General features: G+C 34.4%; 2 protein-coding genes across 2 annotated transcripts; one reads left to right on the top strand and one right to left on the bottom strand.

Annotated features, from left to right (window-relative positions):
- Positions 1-12,434: 12,434 nt before the first annotated feature.
- On the top strand, positions 12,435-14,938 carry LOC133334032 (thioredoxin, mitochondrial). The gene is made up of 2 exons (XM_061542331.1): positions 12,435-12,623; positions 14,617-14,938. The coding sequence occupies exons 1-2, from the start codon at positions 12,435-12,437 to the stop codon at positions 14,935-14,937; spliced, it is 510 nt and encodes a 169-aa protein (XP_061398315.1). The 3' UTR covers position 14,938.
- A 2,374-nt stretch (positions 14,939-17,312) lies between these two features.
- LOC133334031 (5'-AMP-activated protein kinase catalytic subunit alpha-2) lies at positions 17,313-18,995 on the bottom strand. The gene has a single exon (XM_061542330.1). The coding sequence runs from the start codon at positions 18,858-18,860 to the stop codon at positions 17,316-17,318; it is 1,545 nt and encodes a 514-aa protein (XP_061398314.1). The 5' UTR covers positions 18,861-18,995; the 3' UTR covers positions 17,313-17,315.
- Positions 18,996-21,744: the final 2,749 nt, after the last annotated feature.

The raw sequence follows: 21,744 nt of genomic DNA on the forward strand, positions 1-21,744 counted from the left end.
TCCATTTTGTTTTGGTCTTGGTTTTTATCAGTAATTTTGTTTTGTGCACACCATCCTCCTTTTAATTTTTTTAATAGCATGTGGAACGTTTTTAAATTAAGGTAGGTTCGTAGTGACAAAGCTGAGACAGGAAGTTTTTTGATTGACTCCAGTCAGGAATTGGACTTCATTGGATTGGAATAGAGATTATTTAAGGTAATAGCTAAAAAATTGGCTATGGAAGGAGCATCCTGATGATCGATAGACTAAATACATCGGATTTTTATTGCTTAATTTACTTTCTGCTTCGTTGCAATCTTTATATAGCATTTGGAACGTTTTTAATTTTGGCCGGTGCGTTGTGTTAAAGGTTGAGACAGGAAGTTTCTATTGACTGCAGGCACGAATTGGATTTCATTGGATAGTAAGATTTAATATATTTTAATAATAATTATGAGAGGGCTGTCATATATACTTCAGCATTTCATTGTTTAATCTACTTCTTTCAGTTCCTCTATGTGGAACGTTTTTAAATTTGGCCGGTGCGTTGTATTAACGGCTGAAACAGGAAGGATGTTTTGATTGACTCCAGGCATGAATTGGGCATTGGAATTCATTGGAGAAGAGTAGAGAATATTAAAGGTAAGATCTAAGAGCATTATTTATGAGAGGTTAGTCGTAAATTCTTAGGGGTTTTCTTTATTTCCTTTCCAGCTTCGTTGCAATCTTCAAAATGCCTCCACCCGATGTCCAAAAATGCCGTACATGTCTCCGTGAGAATGACAGCCAGCAATATTATCCACTCAACCACTATATTGAAGAAGAGAACTCCAAAATTTTGGACGTGATAGATACGATATTGCCACAATTAAAAATTAAAAACGAAATTCTTCAGCAATGCCAACAAATCTGTCAGGATTGTTATGATAAGCTGCTTTATTGTCATCGTTTCCACCAGTTGTGTATGGAATCACATCGAAAATTGCTAGCATCGCTTGAAACGGATGGTACAGTGCTCTTAGAACCCGTGATAGATGGTACAAATGTTATAATAAAACAAGATGTGGAGGAGGAGGAGGAGCAGCATGATGATATGAATGATAACCAAGAAGCTGTAATGCCCACTGAAATGTTGACTATAAAACCAGAAATTGATTGGCTGACTTATTATAAAAATGTTGCTACTCAAATACAAGTTAAGCCAATTATGCCGAATACTAAAAACACTTCAGCAGCCAATACAACAAGTAAGAGTGGCCATATCTGTCCGTTGTGCTCCCGCTCCTTTGGTACTGCAGCTAATTTACGCCGCCATAGCAAATTACATGACCCGACCGCTCCATATACCTGTACTGTTTGTACATACAGGTTTGAAACGGAGAAGAAACAACTACGTCATATAGCAATGTTTCATAATGGAAGCCTGCGGGAAGGTCATTTTCAATGTCCCGATTGTCCAAAATTTTTTTGGGAAAAATCATCGCTAGTACTGCACTCGAAGAGACACAATCCACTAACACAGTCAGCCAGCGTCACCATCACCACCAAGACTTTAACAGAATGCGGCGAATTGGATATCAAAAAAGAATTGGAAAATGAAGAATTCCTCAATGTAACACAGGAAATTGCCTCGGTGTCCAGCACATCTAATGTAGCCAAGTAAGTTTAAGTTTGATTTTGAAGTGAAAATCGGGTTTCTTTACAATTTTCTTTTATTTTTTGCAGATCAGCCTCTAAGAGATCGAAAAAATATATTTCCTGCAAGGAATGCAATAAAACTCTTTACAGTAACCATAATTTAAACAGGCATTGCATGCAGGTGCACAACAAGAATCATCCATTTGCATGTGAAATGTGTAACTATCGTTTTGCTACGATAGAACAATATCGTCTCCATATGCTTAGACAACATAGGGAAAAATTCTCCAAATTGGAATTGGAAGAGCACTCAAAGATAATTGAAAGGGCAAAAAATGATAAAGAAGTAGAATCAGAAGAATCAGATGATGAGTATGTTTTGATTAGTGGGTACATGTGGATATAAATAATGTTGAACATATAAATTCTTTTTGTTTTTCAGTGATGATGAGGAGGATGACGATGGAGAGGATGCCACCAACAATTATACTGGCTCAGGAAAAGTTGAAAAGTATATTAACCCAATGTTTTTTTTTTAATTTTTTACATATCTCCAGGGTAATTATAGGCTCACCAAACAATACCCTAAAATGTTTACGGGTTTTTGGGACTTTTTCCAACGGAATATGCTGTAATTTGCCATATAGTCCCCATACAACATAACCTCAAATTTTGGGATCTTTAAGGATATTGGACACATTTTCCAACCGAATTAGCTGTAATTTGTTATATAGGGTTCTCAAGGTATAGACAATCTTCCTAACAAAAATAATCGATATTGGTCCAACATTGGGTATAGCCCCCATACAATATAACGTCTAATTTTCGGATCTTTAAGGATTTTGAACACATTTTCCAACCGAATTGGCTGTAATTTCATATTAAGGGTTTACATGGGGTAGACAACTTTCCTACCAAAAACAATCAATATTGGTCCAACATTGGGTATAGTCCCCATACAAGGATACCCTCCGATTTTTCTAATTTTTAAAGATTCTGGGTACATTTTCCAATCGAATTGGCAGCAATTTGCTATTTAGTGTTCTCATGGGATAGACAACCTTCCTACCAAAAATATTATAAAAATCGATTCAATTTTTGGTATAGCCCCCCTAACAACATAACCTCAAATTTTCGTGTTTTTCGAGATTTTTGGCTCACTTTCCAATTGAATTGGCTGTAATTTGCTATTTGGGGTTATCATGGGATATACTATCTTCCTACCAAATATAAAAATCGTTTCATTTTTTGTTGTAGCTCCCATACAACATAACCTCAAATTTTCGTGATTTTCGAGATTTTTACCTCACTTTCCAATCGATTTGGCTGTAATTTGTTATTTGGGGTTCTCAAGGGGTAGACAACCTTCCTAACAAATATTATAAAAATCATTCCATTTTTTATAGCCCCCTTACAACATAACCTCAAATTTTCGTGTTTTTCGAGACTTTTAGCCCGCTTTCCAATCGATTTGGCTGTAATTTGTTATTTGGGGTTCTCAAGGGGTACACAACCTTCGTAGCAAATATTATAAAAATCGTACCATTTTTTTTTTCTTTTTTTTTTTGTATAGTCCCAATACAACATAACCACAAATTTTCGGATATTGATATTTAGGGTTCTCATGGTATATATCAGTGTCCCCTATAATTTTAAATTCCTTGTGCTTCTTCTTTCAGACCCCGACAACCTCCGAAAAAACGCATTTTTCCGTGTAATATTTGCGGCCGACATTTTATCAGTTTATATCGTTTATACCGTCACAAGCCAGTACATTCCCCCGATAGACCCTATGAATGTAAGCAGTGTAAATGCCGATTTTTATTTCCCGCTCAATTGAAACATCACATGCTAAAGCATGACAGCCCACAACAACAACAAAAGTCACGCAAAGGATTTAAATGTCCCAGTTGTAGCAGACGTTTTGAGAACAAAAAATCCCTGGGCCAACATTACTGGCAAATGCACAAGCCTCAACCCTCCAAATCCAGCAATAGCAATTATCTCACCTATGCTCAATGTGAAATATGTCAACGTCAATTTGTGACCACACGAGCCTTAGTCAGACACGTTGACAAAAATCACCCGGACTGGGTTCGTTACAAATGTGATCAATGCGAGAAGACGTTTGTCTCAAACAGCCAACTGCAGGAACATTTGAATCGTCATGGTGCACCTCACACATTCACATGTGTCTTATGTCAGCAGGTGACCAAAAATAAAACCGCCCTGCGACAGCATATGCTGAGTGAGCATGGTGTTGCGGAACAGTTCCCATGCCAGGAATGTGGTAAGATATTGTACTCGCCATACTCTTTGGAACAGCACATGGAACGGCATAGCGTTGTGAGAAAATATGCCTGTGATCAGTGTCCCGGTCTGTATAAGTGTAGTGCAGATCTGAGTCGTCATAAAAAGACACATAACAATCCCAAAAAGCATGTTTGCGATATTTGTGGTCTGTGCTATACAAGAGCATGTACGCTGAAGGCGCACAAAATCAAACATTCCGGCATAAAGAAACATGCCTGTGATCAGTGTGGTAAACGGTAAGCTTTCCGATATAAAAAAAATCAATTTTCAAAATTGTTGTATTTTTTTAGTTTTGACACCGGAAATCATTTGCGTAGACACTATCGAACCCACACCGGCGAGAAACCCCACAAGTGTCAATACTGTGACAAGGCCTATAGCCAGTCGGGTGAGTTAACTAAACATTTGAGGACCCATGTCGGCGAGAAGACATATATGTGCAGTGAATGTCCCATGGCATTCAAATATCATGCTGAACTGCGTCAACATTTGTGGGATGGGCATTATAAAAAAATACGACAGCAGGAGAAGGGTGAGGAAATGCAGCAGGAGGAGCCACGAGCGGATATGGAAATTAATGTAGAAACTTGTGAGGAAAATTTAAAACAAAAAATGTCGAATATTATTAATTTATTATAAGATAAAAAAATAGATATACTACTGGTTTAAAAATTTTCAATATTTGAAATAAATACAAAAAATAATAGAGAAACAAGTAATGAAAAAAGGGGCGGAATCGTGGGGGCGTATACTGACAGCTTGATTACCCACTGACTATTTAGAGCCTATTCGCTTGGAAAATAGCAAAAATTGGAAAACCATTACATTGGGGCTATACCTAAACATGGAGCAATATTAATAAATTTTTACTCAATGAGAACTCTAAATATCAAATTACAGCCAATTCGATTGGAAATGTGTCCTAAATACCGAAAATCGGAAAACCGTTATAAGGGAGCCTATACCTAAACATGGATCAATATTAAATATTAAGATTTATTGCTCAATGAGAACCCTAAACATCAAATTACAGCCAATTCGGTTAAAAAACATACCCAAACTTCACAAAATAGCGAAATTCGGAAAGCACCCCTATGTGGGAATTGCATAGATACTGAAGTTATTATTTATATTTATGGTCGAGAGAATTTTTTTACCCAAAAGAGCACTCAACATATCAAATTACAGTGAATTCGGTAGAAAAAATTTAATAGCTACCTTTTTATGGAAACTGCTCCGAAATTTGAGCTAATTTTCAATTTTTTTGGTAGGGAGATTTCCTACACAAAGAGAACCCAAAATACCAAATTAAAGCTTATTCGTTTAAAAATAGTTTCAAAAATTCCGAAAAATCCCCTTAAACTCATCAGGGCAATCTGTTAAGAATATCGGTTAGCCCACGATTTTTTCGATAAATACATTTGGTTGGCAATTATTTGCACCATTTTGCTTTTCTATATGAAGACCTATTAAAATATAAATCCTTCTGGTCGCTTCATTTAAAAATCGACTATTTTTTGACCGTGGCGCACAACTTGTCACCTTCTCATTTTTCTTTTTTTTTTTTGTAAGCCACACTGATCCTTTATAAAAAGTCTTTCCTTTAAATTCCCAAAGGTCGTTTCAGCTAAAATTCGACAATCTTTAGCCGTGGCTCCCAACTTATCACCTTTATTTATTTATTATACCAACTGAAAGAGAATCCCAAATTACAGCAAATTCGCTTGGACAATGTATAATTCACAATAGTAAACATATAAACAGCTGATGTATGAATTATTAAAGTAAATTATCATTTAAGGACATGATAAAATCTTTTCCAGTTATTTCCTAAGTCATCCATTGACTTTATAACGCTTACACTATTCACTGGGATATCCACCATTCCTTGACATCAGCTGTTTCACCAACAAACCACCCAAAATTTCATTGTCGATAACACAGTTCGTTGGCTCTATTGTGAATGATCGAATTTTATTATAAATGCTGTATGGGGGCTATTCGTAAAGTTGGCTCAATATTTACCCATGTCCAAAATACTTAAATGCCAAAAATGGACCTAATATGTAAATATGTATAACCATTTATTATATTGTGGTAAGGAGATCAGCTATTAACTATTATTACGTTACAGTCACTTGGGTTAGAATAAAATTCCGAAACATTTTGAAAATAGCGGGGTTTGTCCTTTTTGGCTACAATTCCAACTAAATCAATGCAAATTGTATGGTTAAAATGCATTATTGTGAATTGTATTCACTGTAGTAAAACGTAAACTAACAACAGCTGTTTTTCTCGTCTTGTGTGCCCTGTTTCATTAGACCTTGTTGTTTGACGCAAATCGATCTAGATATCCCTACTCAATGTGTCAAATCGTTTTTTGCTTTGAAAGAAAAACAAACCAACCTAACGCTCCAGGAAAAAACCTTACGAGAAATCCTGGCTTCATTACACGAATTAAAAACTATTCTACAACGGAAATACTTTTCCATGGATCTAACCGAGGATCTTAACAATGAACCCGACCTATTACGGTCATGCCGCACATGCATGGCCGACGAGAATCGCTACTATCAAATCTATGATTATGTCGATGAAAATCATACAATTATGGAAATGATCGATGCAATTGTACCGCAAATCAATATCAAAACGGATGATATTGAATTTCCAACGTTGATTTGTGAAACCTGTGTTAATAATCTGCTAATTGGATATCAATTCCAACAGTTGTGTATTGCCACAGATCAAGAGTTTCGTCATCAGATTTTGGCGCCACCCGAAGAAGTTGTGCTTGCCAACAAAGATGACGGTCCAACGATGGAAGATGAAAGTATGGAAGAAACAAAAATTGAGCTATACAATTTGAAAGATGAGGAGCAAGACCGGCAAGAGGAGGAGGAGGTGGACGAAGGACAGCATAAGCAGCAGCTGTTACAGCGAGACGGTGATGTGGTTGTTGCTGAAGCCTACGATTCGGAGTTGGATGATTTTGAGGGAATTTCCTCACAGCATTGTGATGAAACTCTGTCGTGGTATGTATGGATGGAAATGTAACACATAATTAATAGCTTGCTTTCTCATTTATAGAAAAGAAAGGATAAGGAGTAGATATAATCGAATATAGGGAGCTGTATAAAGAATAATTAAAATTGAGTGATTTATTAACAGTATAGGGGCTTTGGGATGAACTTTTTGAGGGCCTGACAAAAGGCGTGGACTTTTTTAAAGATATTTTTTTAAAGACCTGGCTTTTCTTTTATATATTTTTTAAAGGCCTATGACCTATGGCTTGTTTTAAATATTATTTGAAAGGAGTGGCGTATTTTATTAAAAATCGTCGTTTTAAAAAAATATTTCTTTTAATCCACGCCTTAAAAAATAGCGAAAATTAAGGCCTGGATTTTTTAAAAATAATTTTTAAGGCCTGACTGTTTAAAAATAATTTTTTTAAAAACATTTATTTTTCAAAATTTTGTTGCCAAGGATTTTTTTCATTATTTTTTTAAGTCTAGGATTTTTTTTTCATTATTTTTTTAAGTCTAGGTTTTTTTATAAATAATTTCTTTAAGGTGTGGATTTTTTAAAAATAATTTTTTAAGGCGTGGATTTTTAAAAGTAATATTTTTAAGGCGTGGATTTTTTAAAAATAATTTTTAAGGCGTGTATTTTTTAAAAATAATTTTTAAGGCGTGTATTTTTGAAAAAAATTTTTTAGGCCTGGAGTTTTTAAAAATAATTTTTTTAAGGCCTGAATTTTTTAAAAATATTTTTTTAAGGCGTGGATTTTTTAAAAATAATTTTTTTAAGGCGTGAATTTTTTTAAAGACCTTTTTTTCAAAATTTTACTCTCGACGGATTTTTTTTTCATTATTTTTTTTTTTGTCTTGGATATTTTTTTAAAAACATTTTTTTCAAAATTTTGCTTTCAACGGATTTTTTTTTTATTATTTTTTTTTAAGTCTAGGATATTTTTTAAATAATATTTAGTTTTCAAAAAAAAATTTTTTTTTTCTTTTAGCGACGAAGACACCAAAACCTTTCACGAGGAACTAGATTCCCACGAAATATTGCAAGACAATGATATTTCCCAAGACGGTATTGATGAGAATTCCAACTGCCAAGATGATATGGATGAAAATGAGAATTCTATAATGGATTGTGATTCATCGCTGCCGCTTAAAATAACTAAAGTTGAGTATGTGTTAAAATTTTTTGATATTTATTATTACGTATTTAAAATTAAATACAATTTTTTTCTAGACGCAAAAAGAGATACATCTGTTCGGTGTGTGGTAAAATCTACGATCGTGTATCACGCATTGAGGAACACTTAGAACGGAAACATAGATATGCTGTGGAGGATATTAAACGATGGGTGGAAATTGTCGATGGGGCAGAAAATGTAATGAAAAGGGAACAATTTAAGTGGGTATTTTTGGGGAGATTTTAAGTGAGCCTAATAATTGATTTTGTTTTAATTTTTTTGTAGAAAAGAAAAAGAGTTGCAGGATAGACTTTGTGAGGAGAAAAAATATCAAAAATCATTAAATCAAATTATGGCAGCAGATGAGAAGGATGTGCCGGCAGAAAATAAGACTGATGAAACCAATGATCGGCCAAAAAATCCATTATTAATTGTTAAGATTGGGTAGGTTTATTTTTTTTTAGAATTTTTATTTAGAATTTAATTAATATTTTATTTTTTCCAGGGGCCGCAAACGTTTTAAATGTGCCGATTGTAACAAAATATATGATCGTGTCATTCGCATGCGTGAACATTTAAAAAATCGACACCATTATAGTTTGAAAAATATAAATGAGTGGTATGTTCTGGCCGAAAATGAAATGGATTTTTCGGAAACAAAGTAAGTTTTCATTAAAAAAAAATTATTAAAAATTAAAAATAATATTTTTTTCCTTAGAATAAAACCCGAAGACGGTTTGTATACCTGCGAAGAATGTGGCAAACAATTTTGTGAATTATATCGTTTGCAACGTCACAGCATTGTGCACTCGGCATTCAAGAAATATGGCTGTGAAATTTGTAAACATCGTTTTGTATCGATGCAAAATTATCGCAAACACATGAAGTTGCACGAGAAACCTGACAATGACAAATCTTCACCCAATAGTCCAGTGGTTTACAAATGCCCGGAATGTTCAATGGTCTTTGGTAATCGCAATTCCCTCTCGGCGCATTGTAAAAAACATTATTCAACGGTGGAAAAAGATTTCACCTGTTACGAATGTAATCGTAATTTTATATCAAAGAAAACACTGAGTGAGCATATTAAGAGAGCCCATCCCGGATATTACATATGCCTGTGAACATTGTGATCGTACCTTTGGTTTACCTGACCACTTGGAACGTCACATGGGTGCACACAAGGATATACAATGTAAAATATGTAATAAGAAATTTACCACAGTACAGACGTTAAATGATCACATGAATTTACATAGTGGTGAATGTCCATATCTATGTCCTGAGTGTGGTAAATCATTTCCATTTGCGGGTAGTTTAAGGCAGCATATTGCCAGACATTCGCTGGTGGATCAATTTCATTGTGCCGAATGTGGTAAAGGCTTTAAGTGTAAGGCAAATCTCAAGAAACACATGAATTCTCATATGGGTCTAAAGAAAAGACGTGGTGGTGGTGGTACAACACGTTCCACCCACAACAAAACAAATCAAGAAACCCCCAATTTAAATGCAGAACATTTATTGGAGGGGGAAGAGGAGTTGGAAGCAGAAGAGGAAACATTAGAGGAACATTTTAATGCTTCCGATTTGGAAGATAATCCATGGTAATCTAAGTCAAAGTGCAAACAATTTTTGTTAAATTTTTTGTAGTATTTAGGTAGTTTAGTGTAAGTTTTCATGATTGACTTTGGGTTTTAAGATTTTTTTGTTTTGGTATATATAATTTTTCTTTACCAATGTACAACTTCAAAGGAGATTAAAAAATTTTACACAAAAAAATTACAAATCTCAAAATGTATTAGTTATTAGTTTTTATTCTAGATATCCTTTTTTTGAAGAAAATATTTTTAGGTCAATAAATTTTACCAAAAACCAAACCATGTGCAAATTTAATTGAAATATTGTTTTATTTATTTTTTTAAGAAATATTTAATATTTTTCAACAGATTCGTAAATGTAGAAAGGCATTCATTTGTAAAAAATATTTTTTTCCAAGACCATGAAATTTATAGATTTTTTATTTGTCTAGCCCAAGATCTATTAATTAGGTCGCCCAGCTAGCAAAAATCGGTTTTTTCAAATCTAATGTTAAAAATTCACAATAATGCGTTTTGACAGCAAACTTAAGTAACAGCTGATATCCAGCTGGTCTCCCTGGATGACCTTATTAATAGATACTGTTTTCAACGTATAGCCCATGGCCCTATAATATGGTCGTTCGATAAGGCCAAATTTCACCACCATTATAAAAACGTAAACAAAGTGCAAATTTTTAACATTAGACTTGAGAAATAACAGCTGACTTTCGCTAGCTGGGTGACCTGATTAATAGATCTTGACCAAAGCTGTCAAAATGCAGTTGGCAAAAATCCTGTTGCAAAAATTTAAAAACGTTTTTATAATAAAAAACAACATCTGAACGTGGTCTTCCAAATTGGTGGATTTGCGCACAAGACCAACGTGCTTGGAAATCTTTTTTAAGCTCGGCTTATGGAACAACCGTTCTGTAACAAAGCTAAGTGTAAGTAATTCACAATAAATTTTGGAGTTGGTATTTATGACCTTTTTATAGGCCTTGTCAAATGAAAACAACATCTTAAGGAAAATGGATATCAGTTGCCTCTCAAGTTTGCTGTCAAAATCCAGAAGAGTAATTATTTTTGTAACACAAAAACAAATTATTTTTTATAGGAAATCCGTAAACACTACTCTCCGACTTCTAAATTACGCCATTTACGAAATACGATATTTTAAATGAGGTGTTTTATAGAGACAATTCAAACATTTTCACAATGGAATTCAGAGTTCGACTATCAGCTTGTCTATAAAAACAGGTGACTTCCGCTTGCTGCGTGAACTTATTTGTAGATCTTTGCATTACATATTTTTTAAATTTTTAATAGTCAGTTCCAGAATCTACAAGAATCGTCTATAGTATTTGAAATTTATTTCGATTTTTTTTTTTCATCTAAATTTGTTAAAGATTACAATATTTTTTTGGAGTGAACAGACATTAAGTAGTGGCATATTTACACTTTGACCTATTAAAAAAGTCAACTAAGAAGCAGAAAACAGCTGTTTTTTATTCTTAAGTTTGATGTCAAATATTTGAACATTATTTACTTTTTTTAACGATAATCAAATCACAATAATGCATTTTGACAGCAACCTTGAGACTCCTTCAGTGTTCGACTATAAAGACTTCAGTCTCCTTTCAGCTCGTCTATAAAGATACCCTTCAGCTCGTCTATAAATACACCCTTCAGCTCGTCTATAAAGACTCCCTTCAGCTCGTCTATAAAGACTGCACGTCTATAAACAAAAACAATAAAATATGTAAATTAATAACTAACATAATATCCTATATGTAAAAGTATTCTTATTTTACATAAAAAACAACAAAACGCCTGCCATTTTCACTTTCACATTTACTTAACTGACAATATAATATAATTTTTTTGTGTAAACGTTGTTTAATTTTACAACGCCTGGCATTTTAATTTGGCGGGAAACATTTCTAAATTGTAGACAACACTGCATGACATGCCAGCTGTGTTCATTGACACTCGACTTCACTCTCTCTCTCACTCTCGCACTCTTCAGCTCATTTACTAAACTGACAGTTGTCGATATGACATTTCGAGACAAGTTTGTTATTTTATTATTTTTCCAACGACGAATTTTATTATTTTGCTAACGAAGATATTAAATTAAAGTAGTATTATTAATAAATTCAATAAAACAAATCGAAATAAATTAAAACAATAAGCCAATAGACAAAAGGATAAAAATAAAACGGTGATTAATACAAAAGGTAAGCCAGAGTGTGTGTGTGTAGTGTTTTTGTGGAAAATGTTAATGTTATTCATTATTACCTCATGCAAATACAACAACAACAAATAATACTACTACGACGTTTCTATGCATGGCTTGTTGTTGTTGTTCTTGTGGCCAGAAGAATTGTGTTTTACATTTACATATTTTTTGTTGTTTTGCTTGTTCTTTGAACAAAAAAAAAACAAAGTAAATCATGACTATTTCAAGATTCATTATTTTATGTGACATTGATGTGTCAGGCCATGTTATGCTGCTTGCTGGGAACAACAACCCCTAACATCTAGCCATTCAGCTTGCTTTATTTTTGTTGTTATGCGAGTAATCTTATCATGATTGGACGGTCACTAACATTTAAGATAACAAAACGAGGAAAAAACACAAGATGTTATTAACCTCCTTTTTTATTTCCCTATTCTCGTTACAGTTTTGTTAGTGGAAGCGTAACAAACACAACAGAATCATGCTAAAAATAGCCTCCGAAGGATTAATGCCGCGTTTGGTGGCCTGTGTACAAGCCTCATCATCAGCCCAGAGTGCCTGCCAACGTTTGGCCCCCCTTGCCGTGTCGGCAACACAAAAGTTTCTATCGCAAAGTCAAATAGCAAATAAAAAATTCACCGTCAAAGATCATTATGAATTTGATCAAAAGGTAAGTAATGAAAGAAAATGGGTGAAGAAGAAGAAGCAGCAACATCAGCTTCATTCATTGACAAGTGGTTTGAGGGAAGCAATAACAACAACGAAACAAAATCAGGTCTCATAACTAGGTCATGTATTTGTAATGGCTGGTAGATAGTTTTTTGTTGTTCCATAATTTTCCATTTTTTTCTGCCCATCCTCCCTTACAAATGATCTTTACCTCTCACTCTCTTCGTCTGTGTAATGCATGAGAGAGAGAACCAGAGTAGTTGTTTAATATGGAGAGTTGAAAGAAATTTAATGCATATGAAAGTTCGCGCACTCTCTCTCCCCTGCTGCTCTCCCTTAAAGAAATGATGGCTACCCTTCAGTCTTTCAATTAACAGGTGATTTGTCAGTTTGGCTTTATTTTGTTGCCGCCTTTTTTGGTATTTTAACAAAAAACCTAAACAAAATGAATTATGCAATATGCATAAATTTTGTGTATGTTGTTGTTGCCCCATTAAAAGCAACAACAATTGAACATAAATTATCGTGATTTTGTTCACGTATGCCGCCGCAGCATTTTTTGTGTGTTGCCCTTCAATCATAAAGGTGAAGGGGGGATATGACGTCTCTGTGCTTGTTTTCGTTATCCAGTTTAGTTACCGGATAATACTGGAATGATAAAAATTCAAGAATTTGGCGAAAATTAGAGTAAACAAAATATGAAGAAGACTTTCGATAAGAATAAATTACACCCAAGGGAAATATTGCGAGGGGATCTGATAACTTTAGGTAATTAATCTAATAAATTTATTAAGAAGAAAATAATAATTTTCTTTTGTGGAGACAACCAGAGACCTGAATTCTCAAGGCACAGTCAAAGGGATTGTTGCATTTGGAAACAGGGAATCATAATGGAATAGATGATGGGAGTCTTTATAGACGAACGAAAGGGGGTCTTTATATGCGTGCTGAAAGGGGTCTTTATAGACGAACGAAAGGGAGTCTTTATAAACGAGCAAAACGGAGTCTTTATAAAAGAGCGAAAGGGAGTCTTTATAGACGAGCTCTGAAGGGAGTCTTTATAGACGATCTAAAGGGAATCTTAATAGACGAGCTGAAGTGAGACTTTATAGACGAGCTGAAGTGAGACTTTATAGACGAGCTGAAGTGAGACTTTATAGACGAGCTGAAGTGAGACTTTATAGACGAGCTGAAATGAGACTTTATAGACGAGCTGAAGTGAGACTTTATAGACGAGCTAAAGGGAGTCTTTATAGACGAGCTGAAGGGTGTCTTTAAAGTGTTTATAAACGAGCGATGGGGCGTCTTTATAGACGAGCTCTGTGTGCAGGATATTAGAGCTATATAAATAATTTACAGCGAATTCGGTTGCAAAACGCGACTACCAAAAAAAATTGACCTACAATTATAATATTTAGTGGAGAGATTTGGTACCCAATACGAACGCAAAGTGACAAATTACTGAGAATTCGTTAGAAAAATGCATTCAAAACCCTCGAAATATTGAAAATTGTAGGTACCCTTATATGGGGCCTACCGGAAAAAGTGTACCCATATTTCTAATTTTTAGTGGAGAGAACGTATCGAATCTCAGGAGATTCGGTGGAAAAACGCGCTTAAGAACCCCAAAACATCGAAAATTGGGGGTACAGTTATGTGGGGACTACCATAAAATGTAGACCTATGTTTATAATTTTTAGTGGAGAGATTCGGTACCCAATAAGAACGGAGTGTACCAAATTTAAGAAAATTCGGTTGAAAAACGCGTTTAAGAACCCCAAAATATCGAAAATTGATGATACCCATATATGGGGCCTACCGGAAAAAGTGGATCTATATTTATAATTTTAAGTGGGGAGATTTGGTACTCAATAAGAACGGAAGGTATAAAGTCTCAGCAAATTCGGTGGAAAAACGCGCTTAAGAACCCCAAATTATAATGTTTATACCTTTCAAAAATTAAATAAATTTTTTTTCCTTTCTCCCTCTTCCAGGTAATTAACAGCGATAATCCCGTCATTGTCAATTTCCATGCCGAATGGTGTGATCCGTGTAAAATTCTCACCCCCAAAATGGAAGAACTTTTGGAAAATTCCAATGAAATTGATTTAGCCATTATTGATGTCGAGAACAATACCGAATTGGTCGAAACATTTGAAGTGAAAGCTGTACCTGCCGTTCTGGCGTTTCGTAATGGTGTTGTGGTAGATAAATTCATCGGTTTGGTTGATGCCAACAGTATAGAATCGTTAATCGACAAATTGAAAAAGAAAAATCGTAAATCTGCTGAACTAGATGATAAAGACGCGAAATAGTAATAGCGGATAATTATTTTGCGACGAAAGAAGGAAAAAAATATAATCAGGAACAAAGAGATTTTTTTTCAATCATTTAAAGAAAGGGCTGTAATGGGCTGGCTGTGTGTGTTTTGATATGCAGCAGCAGCACAATTATTCTTTTTTGAAACTTATTAGTTCAACAATTAAAAAAATCGTATCGTAACAAAACAATTAATGAATTTCTCTGCATAAACAAGAAAAACCCCATTAGAATAATTTAATTTTTTTTCCTTATAAAAAATAATTTCTATATAACATATTTTTATGTTTTTTTAATAGTTTAAGTTTATAATGTTTAATAAGAAAATAAAAAAATTTAAAAAAAATATCAAGTGATTTTTAATGGACGAAAATAGGTTTCAATTTAAAATACATTAGGTAATAAATAAATAAATGCACCCAAAGAGAACCCCTGATATCAAATTACAAAAAAAGTATTGAAAACAGGGTGGGCCTATGCGAATTGTATGGAGTTGTGTTAGTCCATGAAACTCCAAACTGCCGAGTTGGAAAAAAAATTGGTTAATATACCTAAGGGTGGGCCTATGTTAATTATTTTTAGTGGAGTTGTGTTAGCCAATGAAAGTGCAAAATACCACGTTACAACAAAATCGGTTGATAAATATGCGAAATATTTGCAAAATCCGTGAAATCCATCTTCCATTGACACCAACCGTCTAAAATGAAGTAGAGCTAATAAAATGGGTCTAAATTTGAAATGATAACCAATATCCTAAAGGAGTGTAGGTTATATTTTCTACCAAATTTGTTGGTAGGTATTTTATTGGTATATGTTATAGCTACCGATTTTTTTTTTTTTTTTTTTGAAAGGTGACCTATAGTGAAATTTTATGTAGAACATATCTTTCATTAACACCAGCTGTCTAAAATGAAGTAGAGCTGGTAAAATTGGCCTAAACTTGAAATTATAACCAATTGTCCTAAAGAAATATAGGTTATATTTTCTACCAAATTTGACGGTGGGTATTTTGTTGGTATATATTATAGCTACCGATTTTTGTTGGTCGGTGACCCATAGTGAAATTTAATGTAGAACAGATCTTCCATTGAGACCAAGCTTCTAAAATGAAGCAGAGCGTTTAAAATTGACCTAACCTGAAAATAATAACTAATTGACAAAAACATATAGGTTATATGTTATACCAAATTTGATTGTGGTTATTTTCATGGTATATATTATAACTACCGATTTTTGTTGGTCTGTGACCTTTAGTGAAATTTTGTGTAGAAAAGATCTTCCATTGACATCAAATGTCTAAAATGAAGTAGAGACGGTAAAATTGGTCTAATTTGGAATTGTCTTAAAGGAATATAGGTTATATTTTCTACCAAATTTGAGGTTAGGCATTTTATTGGTATATATTATAGCTACCGATTTTTTTTGAACGGTGACCCATAGTGAAATTTTATGTAGAACAGATCTTCCATTGGCACCAATCGCCTAAAATGAAGCAGAGCTTGTAAAATTAACCTAACCTGAAAGTAATAACCAATTTACAAAAACTATAACCTATAATGTTCTACCAAATTTGTGGGTGTGTAATTTATTGGTATATATTATAACTACCGATTTTTGTTGAACGATGGCCTATAGTGAAATTTTATGTAGAACAGATTTTCCATTGACCCCAACCTTCTAAAATAAAGTAGTACCGGAAAAAAGCCCTAAATTATATATCAGTTATATATTTAGTTATATACCAAAAACAAATTCAAACACAATTTAAATACAATTTGTTAATACTTTGTTTTAATATAGCACTTAACCTTTATTAACAGAAAATAAAACTTACAATACTAATAAAAAATAATAATAATAGTAATAGTATAATAGTTTATAAATCATTCCATACATTTGATGATATTGCCTTTTTGAAAAGAAAAAAAATAAATTTTGGGATATTTTTGTTTTGCTTTTAGCTTAGAGCCCACAAAGCTTTATAGCAAAATAGAATATAAAATAAAATTTTAAATATATGTATGTAGTTATATGTAAAATAATAATAATAAAACAATTGTTTGCCATAATAAATTTAACAAAGCAAGCCAACAACAAAATATATTAGGGATATATGGAAATAAACCAAAGGAGAGAGACAAAATTTGTAGAAGGAAGGAAGGGAAGAGGAATATATATTTTTTGAATAAAATAATTTTTAAAATAAACAACAATAATTATTAATATTATTTAAAGATGACATACAATGAATGCATAGTTTTAAAATAGTATTTTCTCTTCATTTGTTTTTTGGACTTTGGGATAGCTTTATAAAAATCATGTGAATATAAATTGTTGTGTGTTTTAGAAAAAGGAGGAGGTAGCAATCTCCTCCCTAACGAGCCAATTGTATAATTAAAGCAGCACACATTTCAAAAAATTCCATTGTATGATGACCAGTTGGCTGTGGCGGCATTACCCCTGAATGACTCAACGGGGGTGGTGTCAAACTCTCCAAAATCACATCATCACCCTGTTCCACCTCATCGTTGGTAAGGGATTTAAAATCGAGCAGATAACTTTTGGCATCCACCTGATATAGCTGCAATGACATTTTCGAATAGGTACCATTTTTCAGATTTTGACGGCGCACCCGCACATGATAGGGATTAATGATTTTCCATTCATAGTCAAGGGCTTTCATGGCACGATATACCTCCAACATAATATCGTTGGGTTTACTCTGCGAGCGAATACCCAAATGCCATTTGGCACGTTTAATGGGAGTGCCTCGGGCCGCTTTTTCAGGAAAGGCACCACCACCTTGGGCCTGTACAGCCATGGCTAATTGACGTTCACGCAATGGGGCAATACGTTCAGGATGGGGTTTCATGGATGGTGTAAGGGATGTTCTGCCCGGTGTAGAGGTACCCGACGAAGAACCACCACCAAAAGTGGGATCTTGTGGTTCATTTGGTGAATGGGCGGCGGGGGGTGGTGACCCAGCCACAAAGAAGTTGTTTATTTCCGTTTTGGCAGCCTCATCAGCAAAACGCTTGTTGTCAATTATCAAATGATAGGCAATGGCCAGTTGGTCATGGGGATCACCACTCAACAGGGCGTTATGGACCTCCTGTTCCTTGACACCGAATTTGGAGCAAACCTCCGACACGGCATACGTATCAATTACATTGGAATCCTGTTCAATGGACGAGGGGAATAAATACGAAGGCAAATCCTTTTGGAACCATTCATGTTTTTTAATCTCTTCAATGGTGGCTCTCTTCAGCGGATCCACCTGCAACATTTGACACACCAAATTCACCACTTGTTTATTCAAATATTCCGGTATGGGGAAGATACCCGATTTTATCTTGCGGAACAATGTTGGCACATGTTCATCGTCAAAGGGCAATGTACCGCACAACAGGGCATATAGAATTACACCACATGACCATATGTCCACCTCAGGACCGGCATACAGCTTTCCCGAAATAACTTCCGGAGCGGCATAATTGGGAGAGCCACACGATGTCCTCAGAAACTCACCATCCAACATCATATTGGACAAACCAAAATCGGCAATCTTGACATGGCGATTATGATCGAGCAGCAGATTCTCCGGTTTTAAATCACGATGTACAATCATGTGGCGATGACAATAGTCTACACCGGATATAATTTGTTGGAAAAATCGCCTGGCCTCATGTTCCTGCAACTTGCCATGTTTGACAATATAATCGAACAGCTCCCCGCCACTGACATATTCCATAATCATAAAGATATCCGTGGGTGTGGAGATAACCTGATACAGCTTAATAATGTGAGGATGCCGGAAGAGTTTCAGATTTTGTATCTCTCTGCGGATTTTGCCTACAACATCGAGCGACTTGATTTTTTGTCTATTCAATATCTTCACAGCCACCTTGTGTTTGGTCATTTGATGTTCACCGATTTTGACCTTGCCAAAGGTACCCGTACCCAAGGTGGCACCCAACAAATAATGGCCAATCTTCACCAAGGGTTGGGGGCCACTGCCAGTGTGTACCACTTCGGCAGCTGCCGAAGCTCTTTGATTGGGCATCATTTCAAGGTCACTTCCGCCTTTGTTTGGATAGGAAATTTGATACTGTTCTTGCTTCCTTGTTCTAGGTAATGGGTGGTCTTCTTCAATTTGTTTGTCTAGACCTTAGCGACAACGGACGACGTAGTACGAGTGGTTGTTGTTGGTATTTTTCCGTTCGTTGCTAAAATTACTCAATCTTTCGTCTTCTGCTGTTGTTTCGAAGATTGATTTTTCCCCTTCTGCTTCTTCTTCGGGATAGATGGTGTGCTGCTTACTGTTTATTTTCCAGGGCCCTTATAGGGTGTGTTAATATTTTTATAATTTTTATCCACACACATTTAAGAGGTTCGTATTTTCCAGCACTTTTTTGAAGAGTTTTTTTAATGCAAATAATCAATTTTTTCCTTTAACTTTTCTTCTACGTGATTCGTGTGATTTGTTCTTTCTTTCTTCGTGCAAAAAAATGAATTTGATGACACAACGTCCACTGAAGACAAATTGAAAAACGTTCCACCTTCTAACGAAAGAGATAAAATATAAAATTACCGATAAATAAGAACTCAAAGTAGATTAACGCAATATTTACGAATGAGGTGGAATGGAAACTACATGAGAGACGCGTATTGTTGACAAACACACATCCATTTCATCATTCACATCACAGGTCACACGAACATTGTGTGCGTGAGTTAGGGATAAATAGATCGACTTTTGACACTGTACATTTTGAAAGGCACAATAATAATGGCATACAGAGAAAACAGAGCGGGAAGGTTTTAATTAACAGTAACAGCTAGGAATGCAAGGAAAATGTAAAGATTGAATCAAAACAAATGCAGATAATTATTCTTTCTTTAAATATTCTTCTCCCTGGTTCGTTTGTTGCCTTTCTGGCAAAAAAACGACACTGTACACACAGTTTGAAAGGCACACGAATAAAGACAAACAACAGATAAAGCAGAGTTGCCATATTGAGCGGGAAGGTTATAATTGACATGGACAGCTAGGAATGAAGGAAAATAAATTTAAAATGCAGAAAAATTATATTTTTAATTAGAAAAAAAAAATAAAATAAAAAATAAAAATTATAAATAAATACCAAAATAAAAATAAAACATTTACTGTAATAAATAAAATAAAAAGCCCTTAAAATTATAGCGACGGCTAGGAAAAAATAGAAAAGCATAATAAAAAATGACCATACTGTACAGTTTGAAAGGCATTGTAGGTCACTTAAACGCATATTTTATAAAAATTCTCACCCAGTGTGTTTACTTAAAAAATATTTAAAAAAACTCACCTATTGTAGGTGTCTTCAAATTATTTAAAAACCAGTGAGCGGAGCAGTATAGTCGGACGGGGCCGACCCTACACAACTTCCACGAAAATCTAACTCTTCAGCGTGGGTTGTGTTGTGATGTTCGGCTTTCAAATGTGGCGATCGACTCGAAAACACACACACCAAATTAAGTTTTCGGCCAACTCATCCCAATATTATTATCTGATGATCATCGAAAATTATAGGCGTTCTTTTTGACCATACCTGGATCCTCGTGGAAAATTTCAAAGCGATCAGTGCTATATTTCCGGCCTATAGTGTGTGGTAATGGGTTACTAAATAATATATGAATACGTAAGAACCTGTAAATATTTAAGTGTAACTCCCACATTCGAGTACATACGACAATATAATTGGTATCAATTTAAAGGTCAACCACTTCTCTTGGATATAATATCAACCTCTCGGATCTATGTCCTTCAGGGCTAGATATATATGCCATAGAATACAAATTTAGCCCGATTCCCTTCTCCTTGTAAAAATACGCGATGTTTGGGCCATAATTGCGGTCTCTGGAGCGACCAGAAAATCAGACATTTCTTCCCCCAAATATTAACCGATCTTTACAAAAAACAATAGGGGTCTTCATTGGCCAGAACTCATCCTACATTGTTAATTTCAAGCATAACGAGGCGCTATGTTGAGGTTCCATGCTAGCTCAGTTGGGGAACATTGTCAGGGGGAATTCTCAACCCTTGCCACCATCAACCTTAGGGAATGCACAAATGCACAAAACTGGATCATATCACAAACAAACATAAACACCATACATTTATGACAAATGAACTTGATAGTAACGAAATCCATGAAAATTAACCAAGAAGTGGATCTGGGCAACCAATAAACAAGCCTTTCTACATGGTTATTTTTATTAGAGGCACATATGGACAATTGTCACTGAAAATTTAAATCCAGTGGTATTTGTGTAGGGAACCATATGACACCATCCGACTTCTTGCTGTATTTTTAATATAACGTCAAGGTATACCTTTTTAAATCTTGACTTTTTGGGCATAAATTGTTCATTTTGGGCACAATTATGGGCGGAAATTTGTTTTTGTACGGCAACACTGATTCAGGGCTGTATTTGACTCACGCAAATCTCTCAGAGTCACTATTTTCAAATCTCAAATCTACCACTTTTTATTACGATAATGAATTTTCTTCTATGATATTGAAGAAAATAGAAAAAAAGTCTAGTAGATTCTTGCAGTATGGGAACAGACCACATATGTTATAACCTTAAATAAATTCTAAAAGAAATATAATTGTATATTCATATATATTATTTAAATAATTAAAAATAAATGTAATGGTATATATTTTGGGATTATTTTATTTTTTATTTCTCTTTTGAATTTTAAATATTTTTTATTAATTTTTTTTTCTTTATAATTATTAAATTATAATTACTATGTG

This window comes from Musca vetustissima, unplaced genomic scaffold (assembly GCF_032173495.1).
Source record: "Musca vetustissima isolate MV318-11 ecotype Yass unplaced genomic scaffold, APGP_CSIRO_Mvet_v1 utg2072, whole genome shotgun sequence".
Taxonomy (NCBI): Eukaryota; Metazoa; Arthropoda; class Insecta; order Diptera; family Muscidae; genus Musca; species Musca vetustissima.